Genomic DNA, 10320 nt, shown 5'->3' on the forward strand with positions numbered 1-10320 from the left:
TTGAAAGAGGGCGTGGCCTAGTGAGTGACAACTGGCCTCGACCTTGTAAGTCTCTAGACCTTGGGCACTCGAACTCTGGCCTTCTGTATCTCCTTGCGAGTGTTCCCATTTTGTATTTGTGTATTCAATTGAAGGGTGGCCACATTTGGAAAAAAATATTGATTAATGGCAATTTAAAAAAAAAAAAAAAAAACCTGCTGTTCCTACTGTGTCCACTTTGTTCCTTAGGGGGCAGTGTAGTGCATGCATGGAGATAAACTTGCATTACAATAAAAAGTTGAAGAAAATCATGATAACATTTATTAATATAACTCATTTTTCACAGATTAAGAATATATGCCTGTGAATGTTGCAGTATTTGTGTGAATATTTGTTAGTTGAAGGTGACCCCCTCCAGTGACTTCTAATGCAAAATTTTGCTAACCCATCAAAAGGGTTTTCCATAGTGTTAGCATTAAGTTGGCGACATTTCTTAAATGAAGTTATATTTAGATATACAACGTGTGCAATTCTTTTTGATATATGAGCGGAATGTTGGTGTGAATCAGCTCGAGATGGATTTGTGGGCTTTTGCGTTTCCACTGTGCGGTTAACATTTACTGTCAGTATCTGTCTTTGTTGTATTCCCTGGTGCTCGTCTCACATAGCTGATCACGCCGATATCTTTTGACTTCTTATCTTGCAGGCATCTAATTCTGCTGTCCCTCTGCCTTCCTCATCTCACCACCTCCCCATCTTTCCCCGTTTACCCCAACGCCCCTCCATCCTTTTCTTTCCAACATTTCTGCCGCAGATTGAGTCTTTCAAGCTCAACTTCCGCGAGAAAGCTCGCTCTCGCACGGACCACGGCGCCGACATCATCACCCGATCCTCCTGACGACAACACGCCCTCCCACCCACGTGGTTCCTCCCGTCACGTGCACCACAACCCAGATCCATACAGCATCCTACATGTCTTCTACTGCGTTAGCTCCCCCTTTGCCGCTTCCTTGCTTCAGGGTGGAGGTTCTGGGGGACAAAGGGATCTTGCCCACCTTTCAAGCTCTAATACCCACTTGCAGTAAAATAATGCCCTGTTGTCAACCCACTCTATTATTAGTGCACATGTTTCTTGGTGGACTGGACTTTGCATCACCCTGCCTCTTTCTCTCCAAATGTTAGTCAACAACCCACACCACCATATAACATAACCTTACTTGTCCCCCCTGGTATCAAAAACCAACGCTCGTATCGTTCCTTAAATATGGTTCATTCACTTCTTCAGTTTCACTTTAGGCTGACATACACCCAAGAAACATTTTAGACAGTTTAACTCTTTGTGACAGTGTTCTGAGTGACAACCCTAAAAAGTAGCTTTCGATGGGGTCCTTTCTATTTGCATTGATTACCTCTTATCCTTTTCATTCTGACACGCTTTATTTATTTGACATTTCTTGATACAGTACATCTGCAACATTAGTTCTCAGAGGAGAGAGTCCTGGATCAACTTTTTGTAAACAAAGTGCACGCTCAACAGTTGGCAGTCTGTACCGTGCTCACGTGAGTTTGATTCTCAGTTTTTTTGTTTTATGATCTTAAAACCCTAGAAAATCTATATGTAAATGATGCCCACACAAAAAAGGATTTGGAAATGCCGACTATAAACGGCAGATGATGGTGCCAAAGGTCCCCTCTCGTCTGAATGAAGCTCCTCAACTCACTTCAAATTGTTTCCTTGGCACCCTGATGCCGCAATACTGTTACTGCTTTTGGTCTGAGCACAAAAATATCAAAAATGTTGCAAATAAAAGAGGCAACCATCTGGAAAAGAAAAATTGTAAAAGCCAATTTGTGAATATACGACAGTCTACTGAAGTTTGGTTTCAGTATAGCTGTGTATCACAACACGATAGATGACCAGAACCTGATTCTGCTTGGTTGAGTCTGCCAGTATGTGACAGGAAATGGATGGTTAACAGTGCTTCAGTTTGGTTTTGGACAACTGACACATGTGAGTGCGCCCTAAGGCGCTAAGTGAAGGCAGAGGTTACGTTTGGGTCGCATTGTGGAAAGTGAACAATGGAATGTGGTTAAAGGGTAAGATGTGTGTGAGTTTCTGAATATATTGTAACAGTAATTAATTACAGGGGTTTTCACCGATATTGTGATCCAGAGGGAGATGCAGGTGATGGTTGCGAGAAGTATGTGCCTCCTTCATGAGTATTCATTCTCGTAGTAATCCCGGAATAACCTGAATGTGTTGTCAGAGCTTGGCAGAAAGTATCGTGGCATGCATTTTCATTTGAATCCAGGACTAAATGCATTACGACTTGTTGTAAATCAAAGACAGTGCAGCGAAGTCATTTCAGATTATTGTGGTTTTCTCGTTTTAGTTCCAGGATTAAACTCAACTAACGCAGGAAAAGAAGCGATTTAAATCAAGTAGCCCCATGTCTCAGCTAAAGTACTTACTAGTGCTGAATCTCAAGTTATTTTTGTCTTTATTACTATCTACTTATCTTTCTCCTTGAAATGAACATGGCCTTGCAGTTCTGTCACCTGCCGTGTTTAGTCCGTTTTTTTGTCCACTTGGGGGCAGAAAAGCCTTTAAAATGCAACCATTACACATGGGCGGTGTACGTCTTGTCTGCCGGGTTAATTTCCAATAATAATAAGAATGAATAGAGACAATGTCTGTCATTTTTTCAGTGGCTCCAGAAAGGTTGAAGGCAATCCACCTCTGTGTTTGTTTAGAATACTTTTTTTTTTTTATACATAGAAAATATTGGAAATAAATTCAAGTGTTGCTATTGTAAAACCTATTAACCACGCTTCAGTAACATTATCTGTATCTTAATTGTTATACAAGTGAAGTTAACCACTGTTAATAACGTTAGTACCTAATGTAATGTACTCAAAACATGACTTATGTGCAGCAAACGGGGATGTGTGTAGGTTCAATTTCTGGTTATAGTCATATTTTCCTCTTTGCTGTCACAAAAAAAAACAAAACAGAAAGGTAAAGGAAAAAGCAGAATGTTCAGTTTTTAGTTTGTCAAGAGCATATAGTGTGTTGGCAATTCAATGATCATGGATTTGTGCAACTTTAGAGGTATTATTTCTCCCTCAAAAAAATTCTGTTGATTCAAATAAGATTTTAAATAGAAGTCAATAACCTCAATAACCATTTTTCACAGGAAGCTTTATTTGAGTTCAAAAGGGATTTTAATGATCTTTTCAGTTTTACACCCAAAGTATATTGCATCTTAAATTCCGTGCCAAAACGTAAATGGTGAAACCGAACCAACGATACACTCCTTGATTTTGTCTCCAAATTGTCACGTTAATGCTTGGCACAAACATTGCACCTTAACCCTCAGATATTCAAAACGCCATTCTGTCAAGGTGGACCCTCGCTTCCGCCCAAACGTGACCCAACAACTTACATATGAAGGATGTGTTTTCTTCATCACGTGGACAAAGAACAAATAATAATGAACAAATTCAAACATAACATGTCCCCTACTATGAAGCCATCATTTTAAAAGCAGTTCGATTCATTTTGGACGAATAAAATGTGTGAATTTTGCATTATGCCAGTTTTTGGCCATGTTTAAGCCTGTACCCCAGAGGTTTTTTTGTTTTGTTTGTTTTTTGGTTATTTGTTTTTGTTTTGTGCTACTATGAGACTGCACACAGATGTATATAGGTATTTTATTGCTGATGCGCTCTCAGAAAAGAAAAGAACACCAACAGCAGGTTTTAGCGAACGGCGTCTTTTCAAAAGACAAAATAGCTCTTACGTCGTCGTACCTTGGTTTCGCAACGGGAAGGATGCTTTATCGTAACATTTAACGATTTATGTGGCTAAAAATTACTGTTATAAAATGTGAGCCTTTTTCATTGGAAAGGGGCCCTTGAAGTGAAAGAATGTCTTAGACCTATTGAACGATTTTTTTTTTTTTTTGTATTTATCATTGTGTTCCTGTAGCCTCGCAGCGGGTGTGCTCCCGTGCTTAAACTAGGAGGAAAATATTCTCAAAACAGATTCAAATAAAAAATATTTCGGTTATGTATTTTAATATTAGGGATGGGCATGTTCTTCATTTGGAATTCTGTCACTAGCATTGAATCAAGGAATCTTCTTGATTTTGGCAGCCATATTGATACAAGTGCTCAGAAATTTTCACATCACATTAAAAAATATTCAAGCAAGCAATTGTTTCTCTTACCCATAATCACTCAAGGAAGTCAAACAAAATGCCCATCCCTATTTCACGATACGCTGACCTGTACAGGTTCCTAATAACAGATCAGATTACCGTGTAGGGTTCCAATTTCTCATCGGTTCATGGTTCAGAACGACTAACTCCAGCTGTGCAGGTTTGGCTTGTGTAACGACGGCTGCCGCGTCATCTTACCCGAGTGCTGTGGCGCTTCATCTCCCGCCATGGCGCTCATAGCAGACATACAAGTGTAAACCTAATAGCTCCTAAATAGCTGTTGTAAACCTGCAGAGCATGCTGACAAAAAAAAAAACAATAGGATGTGTTGAGTAGACCTACATCATGTCATTTGCAGAACCTCCTTGTTTTTGTGTCGCTTTTTTTTTTTCTTCCTTTGTTCATTTTTTTGTTTTGGTTTGGGAAAAAAGGTGTTTATTGTGACTACCTGTTAATTAGTGATGTGACAATTAAACATTAAATGAAAATGGATTCGAAGTCTGTGTCCATATATATATATATATATACTACCTCGGTGGTTGATTACATTGTGATGTTTATTGGAAATTCAACTGGACACAACAAGTTTGGTGTATGTACAGGGAAGAGAGACCAGAACAGATTTTTTGGGGAAAAAAGAACAATGCCTGACCCAAGTGGCCCGCCATAGGGGAAGTGGGGTGTGGATAGTGCCAATGGATGACTTTGGATTTGAGACAGCACAGCTTATGGGTCGAAGGTAAAGATTAGGCGGTGGATCCCGGCTTCTCAGGTCAAATATGAGGGAGAGAAAATTGAGATGTCGGACAATTTAATTTGAACAGCATATGCATGTATGGTGTCGAGTATGTTACTTGCATTTGGTAAAAAAAAATACTTGTCACAATCGTGAGATGATGCAATTCTTGGAATGAATGGGAAACACCAAGTACAAAATAAAAAAAAAAAGCCACATCAGTCTTGTTTTTAGTGAGGTGTCACACAAAAAACACAATTTTTACCCTTTAAGTTTGTTGTGCTTCGTTTGTTTTTTACTTTATGTGTCAAGAATTAGTGAAAGCATAGGTACAAAAGAGATAGCAAGCTGTGTGGTGCATCAAAAACGGTTGGGGATAGCCAGGGAAAGGAGGCCAAGAAACCTGGCCAACTGCCCTCCCACACCAGATCATGTTTGCCCCCAATGTAGATCGTATAATGCGTTAAAAAACAGAGTCTGGCAGGGAACTGGATCAGGACAATTGTAACAAAAACGTGGTCCACTGGTCGCATCCCCACACTCCTCGCTATCCCAATAGTGTTGATTCTGGATTAAGTGCTAGACTCCAGCAGCCCAGGCCAGTCCAGCCAGATGACCGCAGAGGGAGGGGGCAGCCGTAACCTGCCTCACACCTATCTCCCCCACACACCACCCAGGCCCAGCATCCGACACCAGTCCCAGAGTGAAGCAGGTGAGCGCGCCCCCGAATTCGGATGGCTCAGACGCCGAGGGTAGCGGGTTACCCCACCCCCACCCAAGAGAGACAGGGTAGGCGATTGCAGCAGGCTGCACATGGTCCAAATTAAAGGCCGGGACAGGGTCCCCAAGGAGGAGCCAATTGGCACCCTCCCGGTACCAAGGGACTGTGAGCAGATCCAACGCCAGTCCATACCAGGAGGGCAACGCAGGGAATGTACCACCTGTGAGGAGAAGGAATGAGCTCCGCCCCCCGGGAGCACACCCTGCAAGTCCAAGGTCAAGAAGACAGATGCTTGAATACATGTGAGTGACTCTTTGGTATGCACAGGAACTAGAATGAAACCATAAGTTGCAATTGTGTTACATTTCAAGACGATATTCTTTCACAGGCCAGCGGGAGTCAACGTTGTAGGTTCCCCGTTATGGTGAAAGCCAAATGCTTGTTTTGCCAAATTGTTCTCTGCTGTTATGTATTTTGTGGTATAGAAAAAAAGTGTCCAACTATATTTGAAATATTGTAGGTAATCTCGAATGTGGACTATATAAAGAAACGTGTGACCTCCACATTTTTCCGAGCACTTAAAATGAATGCGATTAGCGACTCTTTGAAGCAGTTGACCTTTTTTTTTTTTTTTTTTTTTTTTTTTTTTCCCCCCAAAACTGATATACTTGAGTCAACTGTTTTATCTTTTCCTCTACTAATATAATTTTGCTACATGGCCCTAGGTGGATTAGATTGACATTGCAAGAAAAAATATCTAACATCCACATATATGTAAGAAATGCATAAAAAAATGCTAAGAAAGAAAGGAATATTCATATGCTTTTGTGCAACAACTATTACAAGTCAGTGTAGAGTCTTTAGTTAAGATAGTGTTTTTGAACAGTGGGAGGAAGCAAGAGTACCTTGGGGAAAACCACACAAGCACAGGCTGAAACTGCAAAGTCCAATCAGGAGAACCTGAGCCCAGATTCTCAAACCATGGGCCTCTGGACTGTGAGGCAAGACTGCTAACCGTAGCTTTCTCGTCGCTCTAAATGATGTCATTTTCTTTGTCATCGCCTTACATCATCCACCATCAAGGATTTAAAGGCTTTGTTATGTCACCACTTAGCATTCATTGACTTTCCTCTTGGGACACTTGCCATATTTTGCATTAGGAACACTTTTCGATCGAATAGCCCTCGTGAAAATGTTTTGTTCCCAAATACACCAAGCATCTTTCCTCACCTTTGAGACAGCCATACATATTTTGACAGGTGATTATGTTTGGCCATATTAATTCCAAGGCCAAACCGCCGATGCTGCAGTCGTCATAATTCATTTTACGTGCATTTCCCTACCGTTCCCTGACTTTGAATGAAGTTCATTAGGTTCAACTCCCGGACAACAAGTCTTTTTGCTTGTTGCTAAACTCATTCATCTCAGGTATGAGTTATAGCATAGTTATATATAAATCTGAGTGCTCTAATAACTGCTAAAATTGTGGGATATGCATTTAGCCAATTCAATCATAGCATAGCTGCCACAGTTTTGATGTACTGGTTACAGTAGTAAAAAGTGGTTTATTTCAAGAGAACTATTGGAGAATGTGGTAATTTTTTTTGTTGAACATATTTTACACCTTGGACTTCAATTATTATATGCCCTTTTTAACTGGATGCTGTAGTTCATTTATGTTGTTCTTCATTCATATTCGTACTGATTGCAGAGTTTTGTTCAATTTCAATGAATTGATGTTGATGCCATCAATGTTTCCAAAAATGTCCTCACCAGATGACCCCAGGGATGCCATTCCTCAAAAAAGCTCGACTGAATCTGCCTCGCTCAACAATATTAGATAATAAAGCAAAGAAGTCTGGGCTCCGTGGAACAGTATTTGCAGTCAATGGGGACAACTACACTGGGGAGTGGCTGGACAATAAAAAACACGGTGAGTTGCGTTATTTTTGTCCCCAAATCATGTGGAGGTATGTAAAATGCTGGCTGCGTTATAAAGTTTTTACTTATGTTTATTAAAGGTTGGGGAACCCAAGAGTGGAAGTCGACCGGTGCGATTTACAATGGCGAGTGGAAATTTGGGAAACACGACGGCTACGGCATCTTCAGCATACTTCGACCGGAGACGAAAAAGTACGTGACGCAGTACTGCGGCGAGTGGAAAAACGGAATGAAGCACGTATGTATTTTTATGAATGACACTTGCAGCGGCACTTTTATCACGCATCACAGATTTCACTGAAGGAAATGTATACCGCGAGACCATCGACCGTCATTTTACGCTTCTGTATAATCCCTTTAGGGACACGGCTCCTTCTTCGATGTGCATGCAACTTATGAAGGAGAGTGGAGTGAGGACAATCGCAACGGGTGGGGGAGACTCTCCTATAAGTGTGGCGATCTCTACGAGGGGGAGTGGCTCTGGGATAAGGAACATGGAACAGGTGTTATTCAATTTGGTAAGTTTTTGTTTTGTTTGGAGCTCGCCGTGGCTGAATGCCTTTCGAAATTTGAACTTTGGTGTCTGTTTCAAGCCAATGGAAACTGGTACGAAGGATCTTGGAAGTATGGCAAGAAAAATGGTCACGGAAAGTTCTACTATGCCGATAAAGGTCTCATTTATGAAGGCCTGTGGGTGGACGGCGACGCAAAATGCGGGACTCTGTCTGATTTTGGGAGAGAAGAAGCACCATACCCCACCAAGTATCCAATTCCTCAGGTAACGTTTGCAATGTTCACATCCCCTGTCACAATCTATGACATTACACATTGAATTTGATTATCTAAAATGTCCATGTTTTTAACCCAAGGTGACACTAATGGACATGCAAATGGTTTTAACGGAAGCCGAGTCAGCGTACCTGGATGAAAGTTGATTGGAAATGAGAGGAAGCGAGGTTTTCAATTGCCTTTTCCCCACCCCAGGTATTTTTCGATGTGACTTCTCAAACACAGAATCGTTTTGATCTCTCGACAAAAGTGTCCACTAGTCATTGCACCAAGAACAACTGAAAATGTTGGCAATGCATTTGGCCTTGCTTGGCTATGATGGATTTGCTTGAATGACTTGTTTTTCAGTGTGGCAGGGTTTTTGACCATTTAGAATTGTTTGTGGGTAAAGTAAAAATGCTTGAGGGTTAGTACGTCCATGCCTTTTCAAACATTTTTCCACTTTACAAGTTATGCTCCCACAGAAAAGGAATTTTTGACTAATGAATTTTCATATGGACTGGACGACTGAAGGACTCATCCACAATCTCCCTATTTTTTATTAATAAACAACATGGAGGTGCAAAAGGACCCATGATCAGCCTGGCTACATGCACTTGCCTGGTCTGGCCACTTGGTCGCCAGTACCTCCACTTGTCTGTACGATTCTACCTCGTCCCTTGAGCTGGAACTGCACTCCTGCGGTATTTGGCTATGTCGTCGCCAGTTCGGTGACCGCTCGAGAAAGCTAAAGACATTCAACTCAGGCACCTTTACAACAAGTATTGGACTTTTTGTTTAATGTATTTTAACCATATTTTTCACAATAAATACTTTTTCATGAATACTATACAATACTGTATCTGCTCCAATGATTAACAACATTTTCAGGCCTTCTCCAACCAATGCTAAAATTCACATCAGGAACACCTGCAAACCAGGTCCATGGTGCTGAGCACACGAGAACTGTCATTGACAAATTTAACCCAGCTACTTGGGTTATCGTTCCTTCATGTACTGTATATGGTGAAGAGCAGTAGTCAAAGAAAGCCCTGTGCGGAGCCTTTAGCAGCAGTAGTAAGATACAGAGGAAGTCCAGGATCCAGAGTATGTGGCAATTATTCAAGTTGATTCAGTCTATGTTGTGAACCTGGGAATGTGCATTTAACACTTCTCAATGGCTTGGTGAGGGCAGGATGAGGTAGAAGTTTGGAAATCCTGTTGCTGACACGTAATAGTTGTGTGCAGACTTTCTTTTATGGATGAAAGACTATATACTGGCACAAGCACGGATCCCTGTGGAACGTCATGGCTAATTTCTGCACTCAACTATTCGTTACTGATACGAACTTAGCAACAAATTAGCAATACAAATAATACAACTAAATACAGTTTTTAATGCCAATGACTAGCTCTAATCTGTTATTAGAATGTGGTGTTTGGTAATGTGGTGATCCATTGTCTTAATGCCACACGAAGATCAACAGTACACACAGGAACAGAGCCTTATAAACAAGGTAATTCAAAACTTTTACTAGTGCAGTTTCAGTACTACGATGCGTTCTAAACCTTGCCTGAAACTCCACAAATAAATAGCTTTACAGAAAGTCATGACAACTTTCTGGAATCTGAAAACTAAGGTTGTATATTCATCCAGATTTGGCAAAAAACATCTCTAAAGGTTGTATATTCATCCAGATTTGGCAAAAAACATCTTTTTTTTTTATATAAAAGTTTTGGTTCCAGCCGCTTTAAATGACTGTTACACAGCCTGTAGTTTAAAAACCTATTGATCACATTTCACAACTAGTGCCAAAGAGTGTTGGATCATCTTAGTAGGCATCACATCATACATTTGATTGCAAGCAAGAAATTGGTCAAATCTAAGGTCTGATACACACAAGGACCCCCCCCAACACACCCCTCCACGGGATCCCACCCCCCACCACAAG

The 10320-nt window shown here is 40.9% G+C and overlaps 2 protein-coding genes across 12 annotated transcripts in view; both read left to right on the plus strand.

Annotated features, from left to right (window-relative positions):
- The window catches only part of LOC133492805 (microtubule-associated protein 4), a 62189-nt gene extending 60593 nt beyond the window's left edge, over positions 1-1596 (plus strand). For 6 of the 7 annotated variants that reach the window (XM_061805513.1, XM_061805518.1, XM_061805517.1 and 3 more), the window contains one exon: positions 686-1596. In XM_061805513.1, the coding sequence (XP_061661497.1) occupies positions 686-693 (8 nt within the window). In that variant the 3' untranslated portion in view covers positions 694-1596. The remainder of the gene's footprint in view (positions 1-685) is intronic. The other variant, XM_061805515.1, reaches the window with a different exon arrangement.
- A 4228-nt stretch (positions 1597-5824) lies between these two features.
- LOC133492810 (MORN repeat-containing protein 3-like) lies at positions 5825-10297 on the plus strand. 5 transcript variants are annotated; one of them, XM_061805531.1, is made up of 6 exons: positions 5825-5961; positions 7436-7592; positions 7681-7792; positions 7962-8118; positions 8194-8378; positions 8470-10297. In XM_061805531.1, the coding sequence occupies exons 2-6, from the start codon at positions 7436-7438 to the stop codon at positions 8471-8473; spliced, it is 615 nt and encodes a 204-aa protein (XP_061661515.1). In that variant the 5' UTR covers positions 5825-5961; the 3' UTR covers positions 8474-10297. The 5 variants fall into 5 exon arrangements, with proteins under 5 accessions (XP_061661515.1, XP_061661514.1, XP_061661511.1 ...); XM_061805530.1 differs by having other exon boundaries at positions 7681-7838; positions 8470-9153; XM_061805527.1 differs by having other exon boundaries at positions 7681-7838; positions 7962-8378; positions 8470-9169.
- The last annotated feature ends 23 nt before the right edge of the window (positions 10298-10320 follow it).

The sequence above is a fragment of the Syngnathoides biaculeatus genome, chromosome 19, assembly GCF_019802595.1.
Source record: "Syngnathoides biaculeatus isolate LvHL_M chromosome 19, ASM1980259v1, whole genome shotgun sequence".
NCBI lineage: Eukaryota > Metazoa > Chordata > Actinopteri > Syngnathiformes > Syngnathidae > Syngnathoides > Syngnathoides biaculeatus.

Bases quoted from the DNA above. Each gene is read 5' to 3' on its own strand.
- LOC133492810 (XM_061805527.1), top strand. From the start codon at position 7,436: ATGACCCCAGGGATGCCATTCCTCAAAAAAGCTCGACTGAATCTGCCT. The intron at 7,839-7,961 runs GTATGTATTTTT...TAATCCCTTTAG, and splicing joins GGAAAAACGGAATGAAGCAC to GGACACGGCTCCTTCTTCGA. The intron at 8,379-8,469 runs GTAACGTTTGCA...TTTTAACCCAAG, and splicing joins CCAAGTATCCAATTCCTCAG to GTGACACTAATGGACATGCA.